This window comes from Porites lutea, chromosome 7 (genome assembly GCF_958299795.1).
Source record: "Porites lutea chromosome 7, jaPorLute2.1, whole genome shotgun sequence".
In the NCBI taxonomy this organism is placed as follows: Eukaryota; Metazoa; Cnidaria; class Anthozoa; order Scleractinia; family Poritidae; genus Porites; species Porites lutea.
In genome coordinates this window covers 32,037,977-32,059,632 of record NC_133207.1, presented here as the reverse complement: position 1 = coordinate 32,059,632, position 21,656 = coordinate 32,037,977, and the positions used below count along the sequence as shown (strand labels likewise).

Below are 21,656 nucleotides of genomic sequence, written 5' to 3'. Positions count from 1 at the left end.
CCGAGGTGACAACAATCGGGAATTTAAATGGTCTGCAAGACTTTATTAGCGCTATGAATTGCACGTGCGCGCCTCGTGAAAGAGGCTGCAGGCGTTTGTCCGCTGAACATGTGCACTTCAGAGGAACTAAGTACGAAACAAGAGTTGATGTGGATTAGTGCATTAGAAGATGTCCTGTGCATGGTGAGTAGTAAATAATGTTGTTAGAGAGCTTTAGATTGGAGGACGAGGACAAAATTCATCTTGAAGTTTTTCTCGCGAGTTTTCTCAAAAATTATACACCCCCAGAAAACTTTATTATTTTACTCTCCCGCTGATACAGTCGACTCCCGATAACTCCAACCCTCGCTAACTCGAATCTCGCGCTAACTCGAACCAAAATCGATTTCAATACCAATTTCAAGACTGAGGCACACGTGTCAACTCCGCGGTAGGGCCAGTACCTTACGTATGCGCACAACTATATCACCCGGGCAGTGGCAGCCATGTACACCTGTTTCACCCTTACTGGGGCTCATCAACATAGCATAGTCGTCGAGTCAATGGACGTGCGATCCCGTGTCTCAAAGAGAAATAAGCAATAAAGCTTCAAATGTTGCAAGTAGAAGTGAATTAGGACGATTGCCATTAATTATTAATATCTACAAAAACATTCCTTATTTCATATTGTATCTTCTGCGTAAAAACGAGGATACTATTGTTAAACAAGCCTTTCGTACCTCCGAGAGCTTCACTATAATGGTAAAAATAGCTTTTACCATAATCTTATCAAAATATCTGAATATCTTAACCTGCCCGATTTTGATCCTAATAATTTAAGTGAAGCTAAGATCAACCATTATATATATATAAATACAATATAAAACAAAAAATATTACATATTGGCAACATACAATCGTTCTAATAAACTACAATTTTACAGCATATTTAAACATGATTTTAAAATTTCAAGTTATCTAGACTTAACCAGCAATTCAACCAAAAGGAAAGACTTAATGAAAATTCGTATAAATAACCACAAACTCATGATTGAAACTGGAAGATATAATCAAACTCCCCACAACGATAGATTCTGCCCTGTTTGTAACTCTGGTATCATTGAAGACGAATTTCATTTTCTCTTACATTGTCCAATGTAATCAGTCCCAAGGGAAAAATTCTACAGTCAAATCCAACATAATTTTGTTGATTTTAATCAGCTATCTTGCACAGAATTAATAATTAAATTGATGAAATCACAGAATTGTTCTGTAAATTCACATTTCTTAAAATTTATTTCATTAGGTAATGATTTACGTATTGATAATTTGTTATCAAATCACTGACTGATGACACTTGATTGGCCATTTTAATCATTATTGCATTGTATCGATCATTAGTGTAAATTGTAACTTTATCTTAAAGCTTTTTCAATACTGTAAATATATAGTAATGCAAATAAAGCTTATGTTGTTGTTGTATTACATTTAATCGAAAAAGCCCGCCCTCAAATCACCTTGGCATCTTTAACTAGCAAAATCAATAAGCACCGCAGCGCTCTTTCCAAATTTCGATCCGATTTTTTTACAATTTGGTTTGCGCGAACTTTACTGACTGAAGTTTAATTCGCAGCCTTGCAGACTCAGTTAATGGAAGTATCACGTACGTACTCTACGATAAATAAAATTTAAAGTTAGTTATGGAGATACTTTATTATCACTTTCATCACACTTATTTAAATACCATACTGCTAAGAAGAAATGAAAGTTCAAACCTTGTTTTGTTTTGAACTTTCATTTCTTCTAAAGACGGGTTTTAAACTTATATCAATATGCTTCAAGCTTACATCAGCAATGGTAATCAACATATTAAAAGGTCTGATTAGCAAAACTTAATAAGCGCTGCTACATTATTGGGAAATGCGGCACTCTCGCTTGAATGGGTTGAATGCAGGAGAAAAATATGTTTATTCGAAAGAGTGCCGAGGCGTTTATTTATTTTTCTTCTTCTCCTGTGCGACTCTTACTTGAGGTCGGCGCGCTTTCGATTAAATGCAGTAAAACATTGAATTTTAGAAAGAGCGCCGCGGCGCTTATTGCTTTTCGATTTAAAAGATGTCAAGGAGAATTCGCGTGGCGCTGTTTTGATTAAGTGCGTTTTTTCCAGCTGTGTTGTGCCAGAAAGTGTCGGGTTTGTGTCATGGAGTGTGTGTGCGTGTGTAATTTTTGGCGCTGGTAGCCGGGGAAGGGGGTTGTGGGGATGCATCAAAGGGCTATTGATAAAAAATTCCAGGACTGTTCCCTGGAGAGAGACGTATCTTGGAAAAAATATAAATGAATGATTGAGACAGAGGAAATCAGAACAAAAAGGTGTTGTCTTGAGCAATGCGTTTATTCTATTTAATTTCCACAAAATATTTGTCCACGCAAGAATTAAGCCTTCACTTAAACAACAGTTTCTATTTAGCGTTGTAAAGGACACTGATCATTGACTATGAAGTGAAACATGAGGTATTTTTGACGTTGCATGTGTATACTCATTGCACCAGGATGTAGCCCATCGCTTTAATGTTTTTGCTACCATTGTCTGGTTGAAACTGCTCGGCCATGTTTCCACAGGTGTTGTCATCATAAGGATAACCACCAGTACCAAACCCAATGCTGGAATCAGGGGAATTACACTGGTTTTGTTCGTTACTTATGATACCTATTCTTGCTCTGCCTCGCTCTTGGAACGTCTGAGAATTGAACCCTTCTTTGTTACAATATCTCTGCAGCGATGCCTGTTGGCCAATCAGCTGCTTCCAGGTGTGACGACCCAGTGACGTCGAACGGTAGATTCCGTCAGCGATCAAGGAGCGTAAGGAGTTGGCTTGTTTGTTGATGACGATCGAATTAACTTGATTGCCGATCTTCATAGCGAGGCAGATCTTAGTGAATGGTGTGCTCCAGTAGGTGGGTAATTTTGTTTCTTGATGATCAAGCAGGGTCTTTCCCGCAGAGGGATAATGGTCCATCTTGTCGGTCCACAATTTTGAATCGTAATGAAAGGTATTCTAACAGATAAAGAATGATATATCGTCAATTAACAAACTGTTTTCACATGACATCACAGCAGTCACATTCTGCTCCAAAAGTTTGTAAGACTATCCAATTTGGCCTTCTGGGCGCTGGGGGTCAACTACATCCAACCTCCTCCCCCTCCCCAAGTAGTTTTGAGAATATCTAGGCTAAGACAACCAAACCCGGGTAAGAATTAAAATAATGTAAGAAAATACCCCAGCCAGGTAAATGACGTGACATGGCGAGATTCCTCTAAACATTTCGCTGTGATGATGGTCAATGGCCGCCCGTCTCGGTGTACTAATGAGCCAGTGTGAAGAGGCTACATTATATGACTGGCCGTTTTACGACCCGTCAAGATGAAAAGAATCCTGTTGTCTGTGCGAGAAACAATTTCCTTTTTGGCCATGTAATAAATCCTTGATTTGCCAAATCTTCGGTCAAGAGGAATGGATACTGAGCTGCCGGGTTCTTTTTCGCGTTTTTATGGACCTCAATTCATAAAAACGCAAATAAAAAGGAACTCAGCCAAAATCGAGCCAAATTAGCCTCATGGTTTGTCAGTAAAGCCCTACTCTTGTAAGAAACCTTCGCGGTAACATTTTTGCGAGCGGCACACAAGATTCTCCTCACGGGCTATCTCGGATCGCCCACTTTTGGGCACTGACTGACATTATTAGGGATTGAAATATGCCAAAGGGTAAAAATTAAATAAAATCAATTTCCGTACAAAAATTCTGCTCCTTCATTGTAAAACTAACAATTCATCTGAAACTATCAACCTTTCAGAAAAAAAAAGTTTTGTTCGTGCGCTATTAAAAAAACTGGCCTAAGGATTGCACTGGATTGAGATCAAGCCCTTTGCCCCCTTCATACCAAAGCTTAAAATTTACCTAAAAGCTAATTTTAAACATGAGCCGGAATGGTTTACACAACAGACTCCCATACCGTGCGGTCCAGTATGGATTGGCAATTTCCAAATTTGATATTTCAATACCTGTACCCCCAGCCAAAAGCTGACGGTATGTTCACTTCCTTTCAGCTAATTGTTTAAAAGCTGTTTAGTTACTTTCCTAAAACCAGCTCCGCTGTCCACTTATGTCCAAGATTGCAATCTGTCGCAAAACTGATTTGCTAGCAATTCTCGGTCGCAATTTTAGCAAAAAATAGTTTAAAGGAAACTGCTCGAGGTTGATCGATGGGTCATTTAACAATTATTCCACGAGTGCGCGTTGGATATGAAATGGTGGATTAGCCAACGAGGCGCGTAGCGCCGAGATGGCTATAATCATCTCATATCCAACAAGGGCGACCAGAATAATTGTTTTATCAAGAACGCCCACAAAACAGTATCAAGAATTCTTCCCAACTTTATTTGTAAAAACAACCGATTTTCAGCTTGTTTTTAATTTTGAGCAGACGCGTACAGTTACCATATTTGTAGAGCATGGTATAATTAACAATTATTCTTTGGAATCGAGTTGAATAGTGGCAAAATATTTACCGAGACACGAAGTGGCGAGGTAAATATTCCTAAAGCCACTATTCACCGAGATTGAAAAGGATAATTATTTTAGTATATACACACGAAGTGATCTCAACAAAATCAGAGAGGAAACCATCAAAAAGTACGATTTGATTGACAGATCAGGTCAGCTAGACACGCGACAGTTTAAAAATAGATCTTTGTAAAATTTTCAAACATGGGAATTCACAACCTTATCACTTCGCAAACAACAGCGTAATGACTTAAATGGGACCTCTAAAAGTTTGAATTGTTTCCTTATCTGAGAAGAAAAGAAGTGCTTTGTTGTTTTCTGTTGACTCGCAAAGTTTATAACCGAAAAGGTTTGTGGTGTCGTTCTTCGCATGAAGTGCTGGTAAAAATGGCGATTCGGTTCCTCGAGGTAAGACGTCGTCTTCATGTAGCATTCTTCAGCGGCACCCAACGAGAATATAGTTCAAAATCACTTAAACATGGCATTGTTAAACGTATTTTGTATTTAAACGGTAGATATAGGCATATTTTTATCCCCTAAAAATTCTTCATCAGTTCGGATTTCCTAGCTGAAAGTCTAGTGATCCTTAACTTGTAGGGATCCAAACTTACCTTTTCGAAAATTTCAGCCAGAAAAAAAGCTCCCGTGTGTTTTTCTTGCCTGAAAAAAAGTCAACCCTAGGATTTTGTCGACTTTTAAAAGATCTTTCTCTAAGAAAATGGGAAAAAAACGGAGCTCACACATTATCCACTCGCTAGGAGGTGAATATTGTTGAATAGTCCGAGATAGCGAACCAATCAGATTGCTTAACTCACCAAAATCACTGAGTGTGTATATACTAATGGCTCATATACCATAATAGCTAAGCCAATCAGTGCACTAGAATTGCATTACCCAATTAGTCAGTTTTTAATAATAGGCAATATACCATAGAATCGATCATGTATATTCAGTCCTACATCTTCCAAATATGGTAAACGGCGGATGGTTATGAAGAATTAGTCGAGGGATTGGAACCAATCATGAACTCGGGCAATATATTATCAATGAATACTACTAGTGATAGTTGACTCTACAGCTGCCCCCGTTCTGTATATTGTCGGTCAATGGTATTCTTGCTCGTTGTGTAGCTCTTTGAAATATACCGATTCATAATGAAGATTTTCACACATATTCAATATATAATAGGTGAGATAAATACAGGAAACGCAAGGTTCCATGCACAGTTTCAGTTCGATTTACACAGCTTTGATCAAAACATTCTCAGTTTCGAGAATAGTTTATTCTAAACCATAAGAAAAGATTTAATTAGAAGTTGAATTTTTGGCTATTTCTCTTTCACTTTTTACATTCAGTTCATTTTATTTGCCGGAAAGGAAGCCTTAGAAATTAAAAGGACCTTTGATCAGTTCACAGTCACGCATTCTAGTCTTATTTTAAACTTTATAGCGGAAGGACATCTGTGAGCAGGGAATACATCAGCACAGAATTTGATTGTCGGCGAATTTTTTGTAATCGTCCATCGTTCTGCTAGTGATAAGCTAGCCGTTGTTCACTCGTCTTGCTTGTTTGGGGCTGAGTCTTATTGCGGTCAAAGCGAGAAAAAGAGTGTCTGGCAAGGTTTCCAAACAAAAAATTGTGAACTCGTGTCTGGCAAACTCTCCATATATATACACAGTTATACGCACCTTAGAACTTATCTGCGCTTAACGAGTGACTTTTGGTCCATAACTTCCAAAACAACGGCTACACAAAATGTCACTGATAATACGTAACGCAAAAGAGTATCGAAGTATGACTGCACAATAAATGTCACAAAATCTACCTAACCGGTCCCCTCGCAATTTTCTGTCTTTACGTCATCCTAACCATTTCGTACTTGCGGGCGCAAACAATAGAAACGTCATCATTACCCACCGATTCCTCGCGGCCCCTGTTCAAGCAAGTCGAGATTTTTTCTGGCATGCTGACTGTATATTCCAACTGTAAGTACTTTCCTTAATATACGCGCGAGTTACTAGAGTGCCTCCTCGGGATTTCGCCTTCTGGGCGAAATCCCTGCGGGGGCAAAAATTGTTGCATCGCTGCTGCTGCTACCTTTTTGCCATCGGTCTTCATGACGAGCGTCCATCCACCTCCTCCGCATGCTCCAAGCTCAGCAGCTTCCATGTGACAGTACACAGGAATTAGTTTAGACTCCACATTCAGGAAATAGGCTTTGTTTTCACGTTTCCTAGTAAATAGATATTTATATAATGATATATTTTTGAGGCACTGCATGAAATCAAGCAAGATTTGTTTTCTCTGCATGTTTTAGTAAGTGACCGTCCTCACATTCAATCAGATGCAATAAACGATTGGATTTAGAGACATAAAAAGAATAAGTATAAACAAGAATATGACAATCTTTCGCACGTCGCGGACAAAACTGACATTTGGTATGGAGCAATGTCGACCTTACAACAAAGAAAAATTTAATGAACAATAGTCCAGTTTCGAATTAAAAATTACCGCTGAATACAAACATTAATGGCACATTTATACAGGGTTAGCCTCAACGTAAAGTAAAATATTCAGAAATTCCGGCAAGTATTACTAAGTGTTTAAAATTTGAATATGCACAATAGACAGAGTAATAAATAGGTCTTTTTCTCGTTGGAATTTGTGAATATATTACTTCAGATTGAGGCTAAGGCTGTAAAAAATGCGTCTTCACTTCTTTAATTCAGCGGTCATAGCGAACTCGAAACTGGACTATTGATATACCTCGACAGACGCACGATTACAAAATTAGCACCAGCCGAATGCAGCGAAGGTTGTTTGAATCGGGTGGTGCGGCCTAAAAAAGAATTATATGTATCCGCTCCAAACGCAGTAGAAAGGATAGTTAGGCCGTTGAAGCCAGAAATGTGATAACTGACAGCAAATGTAAAAGTTTTCAAATGTAATGCAGATGAACCACAAGAGTAATAAGGTCCTCAAATGAAATGAAAACCTTAGTTGCTTGAAAGAGCGCCGCCCTCGAAAAAAAAAAAATTAAAAAGCGCTCTCGCGAATAAATACAATTTAATCGGAAGAGCACCGCATTTCCTGGCTAGCAACTCTGCAGCCCTTATTAATTTTTTAATAAAAAACAGCGGAGTCACCTTATCCACTTTAACCCACATGGGCCCACAGTTATCCGCGGGAGGGTACTCCCTTATATAAGCCATATAGGTATGTGCCGCTCCAAAGACTATGGTTTTTGCGCTATTTTTGGTCTGAAAATGGGTATAGACTTTGCCCATTTTGTCTCGAATCGGGTATGGTTTTCGAGGGGAATACGGGAGTATATGAACGTATTTAATAAAGTAAATCAAGCTTAGTTGCGTAGCGTCCTAAAACAAAACTAGCAGCCGCTAACCGGAACGTTGAAACTCGCTCGAGACCCTTTCCATTTGCGCAGAGATTGATGGAGTGTCCGTCTAGTCCATGAATTCGTGACATCTGGGGAGTTGAAAGAAGCATCATACTTTAGTCCTTTTAGGGTTGAGCGTCAGGTTACATCTGGATGACCAGGTAGACAGCTTAGCAGCCGCTAACTGTACTCGCTGAAGTCTCTTAACAAGATAATCTGCTATAGTATCACTGACAATGTCATTATAATCGATCTTTGACAAAATAAGACACTCTGCCAAGTGTTTTCTGGCATTATACGGTGCACGGTATTTCAACTTCTTCAGTACAGACAAAGTTCTGTAACAACTTGAGATCTTGGAGTTTCTCTCTCTTTTCCAGTTGACAATTTCGTGCACTTCCGTACCAAGTAGGCGGAAAGTTGAAACTCGCTCGAGACCCTTTCCAGAGATGGAAGGAGTGCCCTCTAGCCCATGAGTTCTTGACATCTGGGGAGCTGAAAGAAGCATTACTTTGGTCTTTTTAGAATGGAGAGCCAAGTTACATCGGGATGACCAGGTAGACAGCTTGTCCAGCGCAACCTGCATCTCCGCCTGACAACTCTGAAGCTCAGATGGCTTAGAGTGACTATAAATCGTAATATCGTTCCCATATTGATGGCAATTTACTTCGGTTGGGAGTACGTCAGTCAAGTCGTTGACATAAAGGTTGAATAAGAGGGGACGCAAAATGAATCCCTGAGGTACCCCAAAAGACACATTTATGCGCTCCGACCAGAGATCATCGATTTGGACGTACTGCGTTCGATCAGTCAAATAACTCACAATCTAATGTAGAGAGGACTTGGAAAACCCTAGCTTACGCAATTCGAACAGAAATGTCTCATACACAACTGTATCAAAAGCTTTAGAAAAGTCCTCCATAATTGCAACGGTGACCTCACCTCTGTACATTGCCTTGGGGACATCATCTCTTATTGCAAGCAAAGTAGTTGTAGTTGAGTGGCTTTTGCGATATGCACTTACGTTTGGCTGAAGCGCAGCAGTTTCCGTGAGAAAATCCACCATTTGACGTCAAGACAGTCTTTCATAAACCTTTGATAACACAGGCAAAATGAAAACAGGGCGAAAATCGTCGTTTGCCTGCATGGGGTTCGCTTACCTTCGGAATGGACTAATGCGTGCAACCTTCCAAAGAGTTGGAAAGTCCAGTTTCGAAATGCACGTGTTTAAGATATGCGTTAAAGGCGATGCTTAATGGTCTGAAACTAGCTTGATGAATTTGGTTGGAATGTTATCCGGACCAGTAGGGCAGTCGGACCACAGCGCTTTGCTCTCCCGAATAACTTCATGATAGGTAACACTCTTCAGACCAAAGGACGTGTCAGGGTCATGCGCAAGCGCATTAATACGCGTATGCAGCTCCTCCTTATCAACTGCCACTGAGACATCGACACGCTTAGCTGCAAAAGCAAAGTGCTCATCCAATTCATCGGGATAGACAGTTATTGATTGATGGCTAGGGTGAAGTATGCAATGGATCGTCTTCCATACTTCCTTATGCCGCTTAGACGAGAGTGCATTGGTCATAAACCTTCTCTTTGCTTTCCCAATCAGTTTCTTAAGACTGTTAAGGGAGTCTTGGAAGATATCCCACACAGCCTCACTGTGAGGGGGTGTGTGTGCTTCCCTATGATAACGCTTGGGTGCCTCCTGCAGCGTTCGAATGTTCGGATCATTCAACCAGAGCGCAGGTTGTCTGTCACCCTCACACGCTTTAAGGGTGTATGTCACTCTAAACAGTCCGAAATAAGAGTATTGAACGCGATTACTTGTTCGTTAGGATCCTCTAATTAAAGCATAAACTACTTTAAAAGAAGTTGAGTGAAATCGTCCCTGAACTATTTTTCGTACCTAATAACCTTGTATCTTGGAGTGAAACGGATGACAAGCGCATTGACTGTGCATCACACGTGACAAACACTTTGCTGGAAAACATTAACAAAGGACTATTAACTGGCCTTATATTTTTAGACCTAAGTAAGGCCTTTGACACCTTAGATCATAGCATCATGTTAGATAAGTTAAGTTCACTAGGAATGAATCGCTCTGCTGTCCAATGGTTTAGGTCCTATTTAACCATGCGCACCCAAAGTGTTTGCACTAATGGGGTCTTCTCTGAGCCCCAGCTTATATCTTTTGGGGTCCCCTAGGGTAGCGTACTTGGCCCTTTGTTATTTATCATCTAGACCATCTACATAAATGACTTACCTCTGGCTGTAGCGTCGAGCTTTACCATGCTGACGATACACTTGTCTATTTTGCAATCAAGTCAGTCAGTGAAATTCAAGCTCAGTTAACTAGTGGCCTAACTTACGTCCTAAGCTGCTTTCAAGCTAATTTTCTAATACTTAATCTTGATTATGCTTGTTGGTACTCATCAGAGCACCGCGGAGGCTGACGATCCAGTAATAGAAATCAGTAACACGCTTTTAGAAAGAGTTAACAAGTTTAAATATCTTGGGGTCCTAAACAACACCTTATCTTTTAAGGACCACATAGAATATATGAGTAATAAGATCTCGTCTAGCCTATTCTGCGTCGAGTACGTAAGGTTCTTTCCAAGCCAACTTGTGAAATGCTCTCCAATAATATAGTCTTGCCATTGTTCGATTAATGTTCGCCTGTCTGGGACAGCTGTGGGGTTGGGGGCAAAGCTTAATATCTAGATAAACTAGATAGACGCGCCGCATATATTATTATAGGTCGATCTATCGGGGCTGAGGAGTTAAAATCAACACTTGGCTGGCCCAGCCTACAAGCACACAGAAATTATCTTAAATGCGTCTTAGTCCATAAGTGTCTTCACGGAATAGCGCCTTCGTACTTACTGGCAGAGTTTAGGCACGCGCACCTTTTCCATGGCGATAACACCGGAAGCCGTTATTTGCTGCGCCCTCCCTTCGCAAAAAATACTAAATACCAAGGTAGCTTCAGAATAACCGGTGCTCGGACCTACAACACCCTACCGAGTATCATTAGACAAGTAGTGACCCTCGGAGAATTTAAAATCAAGCTAAAGCGCCATTTTAAACAGTAACGCCTGCAGTACATGTTGCCTTTGTAACTTAATTAATTCTCTAGTTTTAATGTATTTGTTTTTGTGTTGTGTTAGGGCTCCATCTCACTAGCTCTGCTAAATTGGAGGCCCCTGGATAAATATTGATTAAAAAAAAAACATATGACGCGTCGTGATCGTTAACGAGTGTACATGGGAGAACATCAATATGTGTAACGCGTCTAGGAAGATTGGTAATAACGTGATCAACAAGCGTTTGACTGGACTTCGTAGTTCTTGTTGCTTTGGTGACGACTTGCTTCAGGTTCAGTGATCCGAGGGCATTTCAGTGTACCTCTTGACATCAAATGTTTGTTGTTTGATCATATCGATGTTTACATCGCCTGCCAAAATCAGAATCCCATGCCATGAAGCAAAAGTTCACTGAGAAGATGGTCAAGTCTCTGTAACCTGCCGGAGATATGCGTTTGACTGTCAGCCAGATATTAAATACTGCCAAACAGAATTTTGCTGTTCTTGTTTTGGCCGGGAAAGGCTCCATCCACCAGTGTTTCCAATTCCGCATACCAACGCCTCTCAATAGTGAGCAAACCTGGACTGCGACCAAGCGGAAGGAGTGCTAGGCCGAGGAGAAATGGAAACGGAGTCAACCCTTTCCCACGAAAATTTATTTATAGAAAGAGCTTTCGCGGAACATTTTTCACGCCTTCTTAGTAATATCCAATCAGAGCAGAGCAGAGTTCCCGGCTCTTGACAACCGGCAAGTAAATATTGAAAATCAAGCTCTTTAGTGACCTTATTTTAGTGGTTAACTCGCTTCTACAATGCTTTGGAGCTTTTTACTACGTCCACAAAGGAGCACACTGCATTGACCCACCGTTATTTTTGAAGTCAAAACTATGCTATGCTCTACATGGACTACATCTTTCGCTTGTGGCTGCCGTAATTGTGCGCGATCTGGGATCGCGAATTATGTACAGAGTACTGTATAAGCGAAATTACTGTGGCAGTGAATAAAAACGGCTCTAAGAGCTTTTGATAACATAGTTCTAACGGCAAATATTTCAAGAAGATATATCAAACAATAAGGAAACTACAAAAGAAAATTATAAGAATAATAACTTTTTCAAAATTTACAGACCATAAAAGTCCAGTCTTTAAAGAGTTATTAACTCTACCTTTAGATGACATTAACAATGAAGCCATTGCTTTGTTTATGTACTGTTACTATCATAATAACTTTTACCTTCATCTTTTAACAATTTCTTTACTCGGAACAAAGATATTCACAAATATAATACAAGATCATCCTCAAACGTTCATACAATACAGACACGCACTAACTACCAAAAACACTCAGTAAAGTATAAGGGAATATTAGTATGGAACAACTTGACAAAATCCATCACAGACATAAAATCATTCTCTTTATTTAGGAAAAAAATCAAAACTCATTTTCTCCTCAAATAGAAAAAATCTACTGAGCCTGGTATTTTTTCGCTCGCTACTAAGAAACTATGTTACATGTAAACAAGGCAAACAGTCCAAACATTAGATTAAAGAGCTAAATCCAGCTGGAACAAGAGAGAGAAGTCTGACACAGAAGGTTGGCAAGGTGGAGATATACCAGTTACGGTCCCAATTTCTGCTGGCATGTTGATGGTATCAGGGGCGTAGCCAGGATTTTTTCGGGGGTACGCACAATTCTTATTTGAGGCTTATTTGAGAGGGGGGCTTATTTAATTTAAAAACTACGATGGTATCAGTTCTCCATAAAGAACTAGAATACAAAGTGGAAAAGCTCAAGTACAAGACATTTTAGGTCATGCAGCCGAGGACTTGGATCAAATCCGATCTTCCATTTGGTAAATAAACCATCCCGGATCAGTCCACATGAAGTTTTACAGTCGTGAGTAATTAATACAGTCTATCATTTATTGCTGAAGAATAAATAGGGGAGGAGAGGGGGGCTTAATAGAGAGGGAGGGCTTATTAACTTTCTTCCCCTGAAAAGGGGGGCTTATTAGAGGGAGGGGGCTTATTTGAGAGGGGGGGAGGGCTTAATAGAGGATTTACGGTATTGGGCTCATTGCCGTCGCCGTCACCGTCGCCTTCGTCGTTGCTCCCGGGATTTATCGATGTGCGTAAACGGTTAGGAATCCGAGCAAGTTTTTAGTAAAAACGCCTTTCATCTTTTCACTAGATATTTATGTTATTCAAGATTCGGTCCATTAATGAACTACTTTGTTTCTCTCAAAACCGACAATTGGGTGGAGAGCGAAAAAAAGTCCGTTGTTTTAGAAAGAAATATATATTTCAAAGAAACAACCAGAGTTGAATGAATTGAGGCAAACTGTGCTCTTAAAATAATTATCTTTAGATACCTTGCTTTCTTTTTAGAATTAACTTTACATTTTTCATTATCTATTCATTTTACATCTTTTTTGGGCACGGCTTGTTTTAGGTACGCACGTGCGTATCGTGCGTACAGGTATCTATGTCCCTGGGTATGGTTAATTTAGTCGTATCAGTAGTAGTATTAGTAGTAGTAGTAGTAGTAGTTTAACCTTTTTTTAAGTGGTGTCAAACGTTCTAGCGCCAAAAACACACTAATTGGTCACATTATGCTTATAATAAAATAAGTTTGTACAATAAGATGTAAAGGTGATACAAAGGTACTTACAAAGATACTGGTTGCCTAGTAACATATAACAATTAATATTAATAATAATTAAACTAAAGCAGCACAAGTGATTAATTCAACTATTGCAAAAAAGACAGTTTTTACATCCCCCATCTGAAATTAAATTTGCTAAATCTTTTCTTTATACAACGTTTAAAAACACCCAGGCTGTTCTTGTCACTTTCCTCTTTTGTTAGCCTAGACCACAAGAAAGGTCCCAGATATTTCAGAGAGAGTTTCCCGTATTTTACCGTGTTAAAACAAGGCATAGTAAAGTCATAGTATATCACCCTTTTTCTTCCTCCTGAGTTATTTTATTATTTTAAATATGCCTTATTGACCAAGCGTGCGATCTGTTTCAAATTTATCCTTACAATATGATTATAAATGCAAAAGACAAGTTCTGAGAATTAAGAAATGAGCATCAGTGAATTTTTTTCTCACTTCTCCCTGCCAGTGGTAGAGGAAATATGCAGAGACCAGCGAGACCATTACCTTCTTGTCTGAAGTAACTGTACACGCTGCCAAAGTTCCATTCTCGGTGCTACAATCAATTCTCACAAAGGCGTGGACAACCAGCATTTTCTTTTACACATTCAAGAGACCTTAGGGCCGTTATTTGACCTTTCAACTTCCAACCAAAGGATTTTTTACTGTACCCTTCTGCGTCAGACTTCTCTCTCTTGTTCCAGCTGGATTTAGCTCACGAAGAATATTGGTAGCCCTTTCTCTTGGCACATGGATGTGATGATTCAATCTTAGCTAGTGCCACACGGCTCTGTAACCACGAAGTTCGCCGGGACCAGACATTTCCCTTTGCACGATTTCCCTAACTTCGTGATCGCTAACGTCCGCGCTACGTCTGCTGAGACCGTAGTCACGAAGCCGCCGTTTCAAAGTTGAAGGATTCATTGTGACTGCTTGTCGATTATTAAGGAAATCAACAACAACTTGGTTTTGAATTCCATGGTGAAAACAATGTTCAATTAATCGCCTTACTTCTTTGCTGTCCATTGCATCTGTATCAAGAGCACTAAACATGGCGGCTTGCGAGAACTCAGGCCCCTTTGCGTTTCCTGTTTACTTCCGTTTTGCTTTTTACTTCCGTCTTTCTAATATTTTAATATGTTTTATTTGTTTGTGTTGTCCTTTTTTGTTTGCGTGTTTGTTTTAAGTTTTTGTCTTATTTGCGTTTTCTTTTCTATTTGCGTTTTCTTTTTTATTTGCATTTTCTTTTTTTCATTTGCGTTTTCCTTTTTTTTTATTGCGTTTTATTTTTTTTTATTTGCGGTTTCTTTTTTATTCTGGGCCACCGTCAGCAGCCCATCCTATGTCGATATCATGCTCCGGGTACTTATATGATTGCATGATTTTTAGTTGCAGGCTCTTTTCAATTAATGCTTGTAGGTGTACATCATTATTCATGGTACTGCTGTTGTACGCGCATTCATCATCCTATGTCGATAGACCATGTGTGTAGAAAGGTAGAAAGCTACCAATACATTTCGGACAAACCCATTCTTTATGGTGTGACGATGAGACAACAAAATTTGTCTTAGAGGAGTGTCAACCTTAAAAATAGAAACACTTTATTGAAAACTAACAAACATAACACTAGCCGAAGTGATGGAAATTTGAACTTGTGGCCCCTGAAAAAGGTTGAAGTGAAGAACATCTTGTCTTATTATGACTTTAAAACACTTAAATAATATCTACAGAAAAATTTGGAAACCTTTGCTGCTACAGTTAAATTTTATGAAACTAGGTGACATGACGAAATGTAATTAACACAGTCTGAATAGTGTTGCCTTCTTGATTGTTTATTGCACAGTAAGATAAGATGACAACTGGATTTACGTAAGAAGGTAACAAGTGACAGCAAGAGTGTCAAACGGATGAACTTGTGGCCCTCAAATTTAAACAGCTTAGAATAATACTGATTAACATATAATAATTTATACGATTAAGAAATATGCACGGTAAAAATGAATTATACAACATATTTCATCACTCTATTGCCTTGATTGCTCACAAGTTCAAAGTCTATCAGTTTTATTAGAATTATAAATTCTTTTAATGAGCAAATTTACGCTCTTCGTATTCCTTTTTAACAATTCTGACACTTGGACCTTTCTCAGATTTATCAGTAATTTATTCCAATCTTTAATTTTTCGTAAAAGTGGTGTCATACTTCTATAAACGCGATAACAACTGCGAAACTGTTCGATAAAGCAAGATTTCCTCTATGTCTATTAAAGCCATGATTTCATTTTATCGAGATCTTTTTCCGCAATGTTCGGGACAAATCTAATTTAAAAATCGGACATGAAAATTATCCGAAAACTGTTAGGTTTTTTTTTGATAAGGACCTGAGCACTGGTCACGTGACTTCTTTTTCCATGTGACTAGTGTGTTGATCTGTGAGAGTTGTTGCGTTGTTCGTATGTTAGAGAGAGCACAGAACTTGTAAGTATTTGGTTCGTTTTTCAGTTCTATTTTGCTCTCTACCTACATGTTTTCAATTTTTATTTTAGTTTTCACCGTTTGAGTTGAATGATATGAGAAAAGTTGTGTGTTATATCGAGACGAAAAAAGTAGTAAAAAATGTTGCTAACACCATAGTAATCACGTATGCTGTACTCACAAAGTCTCATTATAAATTTCCTTGCAACTTGACATCATACCTGTAAAAAAAAAAAACATCGACAATGCGTCAGTCTGTCATTCGTTCCAGTTCATAAAGGACGGTGCGCATCATGGCGCATGGCCCTCGAGCGAGTGCGTCGCGCTATTTTGCGCTCTTCAAGTAGTTAATTCCGATCTCTTTAATTCAATCTCTATTTTCAAAGCAAAGCAAAAGAAAAAAAATGGACAAACTAAGAAAAGAAAACTAGAGATTTTAATGAATTACACAATTTCTGTTAAGCCTGATTCACGTAAACCCGTGCCTGAAAAGAAGAAGATATGTTTAAGTAACCATTTCAATTAAGATATCTTGAAGTGCTCGGTAGCATATTTACCTGTACAATTCTGTTCAGGTCCACTTCTGTAATACCCTTGCCTGCAAACACACCTAAATGATCCTTTAGTGTTTTGGCACAGTGAACTGGTGGCGTTACATTTGTGTTTTCCTGTCTCACACTCGTTTATGTCTGCAAATTAAGAGTTAATGCTGAATTATCAAACTGTAGATCTGTTAAGCATCATAATATGCCGTATACGTTCTTATTTTGACGATGCTTTCATCATTTCAACCTGATTCACCCTACTTAAATCCAACAAAAGAAGAAGACATTTTTAAAGTATCCATTTCAATTGATATCTTGAAGTGCTTGGTGGTATATTTACCTGTACATTTATGTTCATGTCCACTTTTGGAAAAACCCCACATGCAGACACACTTGTAAGATCCTTTAGTGTTATCGCACACTGAACTATCGACGTCACATTGGTGGTTTCCAGTTTCACACTCGTTTATGTCTGCAAATCAAGAGTTAATGCTGAATTATCAACGGGCTTTGTTCGATTTTTGTGTCGATTCTATCCAATGAGGATAGATATATATCATATATTTATAGAATGATAATTTTTTATAGTGGACAAAACAAAAAAGGAAGTTAGAATGAATGCCAAAAAACTAAAAAAATACAAATGATAAACCAAAGTTTTACATGTTACACACTTGGAAAGCTAATTCGCTGGGGGAATTTAGCCCGCGAAAAGGAAATTAATTTTGGCGGCTCGAGCAGACAAAGCCGGCGAGAATAATAGTGCTAGGAAATGTGCACGCCCAAATTTCCCTCGAAATCGCACATGTAAGCCTCTTCGCAGGCTACGGGGAATCTGGAGGCTGTAACTAACACCAGACATTTTTCGTGGATACGACCTGTGGGATGTTGCTTGGTGATGGGGAAACTATTACTGGTTAGCTATTGTTATGTGGTGTAGATATTGTTCAGTGTCTTTTTAATCTTTTGTATTACGTTATTTTGTGGTTGCACCCGTCCACAACACAAAGAAACTACCGATCTGACACATACCACTGACTAAATATGAAACCGGTTTCCAACTTTCTGACTGGCTCTAATCTTTATGGTATGGAATAGCATAAAACTAAGGATTGAACTCATGTTAGTTAAAGCTCCGTATGGTTTGCTACCTGCACAGTTAACACCATCCCCAGTATATCCAGGCTTACAAGTACAAGTGAAGGAATGCTTGGTATTGGTGCAGTATGCATCATCGTGGCAGTTATGTTGTCCTGTTTTACACTCATCTACAAATCAGCAAGTGGAAGTTAGATATAAGAATTTATTTGACGTAAAGTAATCCACCTGCAAAGCCCGTTTTCACTTTCAGCCTGTCAAGAGTTGTTTAAATTATTTATTTGCGACAGTTCAATTGAGTTCAAATTATTTTAATTTATGAATACTCTTCGTCAAGAGCCATAATAGGACTATTATGGCTCTTGTCTTCTTCAATGTCACCAACCAGGGCGTGATTTACTAAACAAGTTTGTTAAAGGACTTGAAACGTTAGTCTCAAAACTTCAATAAAAAAACTTTGCACTCCAAAGGACGCATCGTATAGTGCTGCTAGGCTACACTCAGGGGCACCCAAAGGATCTGTTCCTCAAAATATCTGTTCTTCAAGCCAATTTTTGCTGGCTGGGAGATGTGGAAGAAATAATATGTCCTGTCCGAGAGGGGATTTGATGTTTAGAATAGTTACTATGTGTTATGGATCAGATACCCCTCCCCCACCCCTACTGCTGAGGGGTGAATTTTGCCCTATGACCACACCAAAACTGGCCAGTAATGTCTGGACATACGTCTGTTGGGAAACTTCCAGTAAGTCAGGTTGTAGGTTGCAGGTGCACCTTGCTGGCTGGGAACTCTTCCGTCAGTCTTTCTGAGAGTGAGGAACAGATTAATTTTTCCTGGCAATCTCTCAAAATGCTTAAAATGGCTTCAGAAAGCTTTATTCACGCTTTGTTGTTGTTTTAAAATTTCCCGTTGGGTGCCCCTTTACACTGTCCAGTGACTTCCGGTTTTGCATTCTCGCCAGGAGGGTAGGCGGGGGGTACTTCGGATTTCAATTGATAGGAATAGAAAAGAATAATTCTTTATTTAAACACGGTAAAATTCATCAGGAGTATAAAAAATCTTAAATAAACCTAACTACCCTAAACAATATGCAAAACTATATATAACTAACCTAACTAAAACCTGTTTTTCATCAATGCCGCGAAATTCAGACGAGCCAATCGTTTAAATTGACTTAAAGACTTAGAAACAATACCAATTAACTGCACCGAAGCACATGTACCAACTCCGCGATATGGCCATTACCTTACGCATGCGCACAACCATATCACCCCGGCAGTGGCAGCCATGGACAGCTGTATCTCCCTTTTTGGGGCTCATGGTTGTGCACATGCGTACGGTAGTGGCCATACCGGCCGCGGAGTTGATACGTGTGCTTCATTGCAGTTAATTGGTATTGTTTCAAATTTATTTGGGCACACAGGTCAATTTTTTTTATTCCATCTCCATACGCATGCCGTGGGAGAACTGTTTTGCAGTTCCCAACCAACAGCTACCACTTGCTTGTGGTGGAGCTGACGATTAAAGCAGTGCTTGCACTCGCCTCAGCAGTAAATGGTCTTTGATACGCCGGCTACCCCCCGCTAATTAACCCAACGGCTATGCCAAGCTGGTGAGCCCCAATAAGGGCAGCCCAGCTGTCCATGGTTGTCACTGCTCGGGTGATATGGTTGTGCGCATGCATAAGGTACTGGTCATACCGCGGAGATGGTACGTGTGCTTCAGTGTAGTTAATTGGTATTGTTAAAAATTTAGCCCTCTCATATCACGTCTCCGCTTGACTGAAGCTGTTCTTCATGAAGTTAGTTTCCACTCAGTTTGTTAACAGAGTCCCTTAGGGAGTAGCGCGTTTCACATCGTTTAACACTTTAGAGGATAAATATCCAGGAACAAGATCATTTAAAGACTTGTGAACCATTAGGGCTTTTGTATTTGAAACTGAGTGCTCAAGTCTTTCCAATTAAGTTGTTTAAATAAGCGGTTGGCATAAGCATCATATCTAGAAAAGGTTAGAACACGAGCAGCACGGTTCTGAAGCTTCTGTAGCCTGTCAAACATAGTTTGTCCACAATTACCCCAGACAATATCGCTATAATCGAATTGAGATTGAATGAGGAGCGTTGTATATACAATGGAGAGTGGGCGTTGGAACAAAAGCTCTTAGGATCTGTCCCTTGAAATCCGGAGTACACCCCCCCCCCTCCCCCCCTGGTATCCGCGCCGGATTTTTTTCGTCCCATGAGCGACAACGCTTCCAACGAAGAGAACGGGTGCAGAAATGCATAAATTACTTTGCTCTTTGTATAACAAAAACGACCCCAATTCTCCTTAAGTTATTTTTACTTGTACTTAATTATTCATCCCATGGTTTTTTATCACTCACCTAAACAACTGATTTCAATCTCCCTCATGATCTCTTCCATTTGTTCTCTGTTTCTTTCCTGCTCTTTGATTATCTCCTCTTCTTCTTTATTCCTCGGGACGGGACAAACTGCGAAACAGCAAAACAATAAATGCACAGTAATAAAGGTGGAGCATGATCGTCAGGGTGTAGTCCTGAATAGGACTTTGTCGGGCAGTCATCTTCATAGTCAAAGTCGTTTGTTGTTACAGTCGTTTATTGTTAGTCAAATTGTCTCTTGCCTATAAAGTCACTTCTGTTTTTGTCAGTTTTGCTTGAGTCCGCCATAAGTCGTCTGTGCCCGTTGACCGCCATTCCAGTAGCTTTTAGTCTAATTTAGTAAGCCAGCTTTCTAAGATGAGTACTAGTTATGGTAGTCTGTAATACGTAATACGTGTCGCAGAGTCCCGGTCGATTTAATGTTTCAGTCTGGAAATGGTGCATGTTCAGCAATAAGTGACTGTTGACATCTCCATTTCTTGTCGCTGGATCGTCGCTGTTAAACTGTGACAAATGTCCGATCGAAACGACCCGAGTCTTCATAGCCAATCACAACACGGCTTAACTGACACAAGACCAGTCACATCGAGACTTAATTAACCAATCAGGTCGATAACCAGAGTACAATACAGATATCAATATTGAAGTTTTTGTACCCGTTGCCGTCGTTGTTGCTTTATAAGCTCCCTATTATCAGTGTATTATAAACCTTCGCCACGGTAGTATTGGAACAGGAACAATTATAATTTTATAACAATAGAAAAATGAAGATGATGATGATGATGATGATAATAATAATAATAATAATAATAATAGTAATAATAACAATAATAATAGCACGATTTTCTAAGATACAAATTCATTTAAAATCTCTTAAGAAAGTAAAACAGAGGATCAGTCTTGAACGAAGGCGTTTGGCTCGTTTTGAAGTCTTCAACGCACATTTTTTATGTGTAAAAATCACTATTTCATTTGTTTTTTTTTTACTTCAGAATGATTTTTTGACGGCTTTCTGTATATGAAACAGCAACAGGGTGCTTAATCATAATGCCTACAAACAGGTGCGCAATAAATTTTGGTCCTGATCTCATTAGTCATTACCTCCATGGTTTACAACTTCCTGTGCCATCATCACAGCTGGGAACATGATAAAGGAACTGATAACTATCAATGTTGTCATGTCAGCCATTGTCCAAGCTTGTAAAAATAGAATAATATTGAATAATATTCATTGACATATAAAAATATTAAATAATATTCATGGGCATTTAAAAATGTCAAGGAATTTCGTTGGTGAAGGAGAACCGATGCATAACCACAAGTCGGGGTGAGAAGAGGAGGCCCTGGAAAATTGCGGTGGGGCTGTGCGCCGTAATATAATTCCTAAATCCCAAAAAACCAAATTTGACTTTCCTTACTCTGGTCTATTTCAGGTTAAAACTGGGAATAAAT

The 21,656-nt window shown here is 39.2% G+C and overlaps 1 protein-coding gene across 1 annotated transcript; it reads right to left on the bottom strand.

Annotated features, from left to right (window-relative positions):
• Positions 1–2,515: 2,515 nt before the first annotated feature.
• Positions 2,516–6,781, bottom strand: LOC140944285 (uncharacterized skeletal organic matrix protein 5-like). Its single transcript, XM_073393439.1, has 2 exons — positions 6,638–6,781; positions 2,516–3,034 (listed from the first exon to the last, which is right to left on the bottom strand). The coding sequence occupies exons 1-2, from the start codon at positions 6,707–6,709 to the stop codon at positions 2,516–2,518; spliced, it is 591 nt and encodes a 196-aa protein (XP_073249540.1). The 5' UTR covers positions 6,710–6,781.
• Between the last annotated feature and the right edge of the window lie 14,875 nt (positions 6,782–21,656).

What these genes read in the sequence shown, in the direction of transcription:
- LOC140944285 (XM_073393439.1), bottom strand. Translation starts at nt 6,709, where the DNA reads ATGGAAGCTGCTGAGCTTGGAGCATGCGGAGGAGGTGGATGGACGCTC. An exon ending in TGAAGACCGATGGCAAAAAG is followed by an intron (nt 3,035 to 6,637) that starts GTAGCAGCAGCA and finishes TTTATCTGTTAG; the next exon opens with AATACCTTTCATTACGATTC.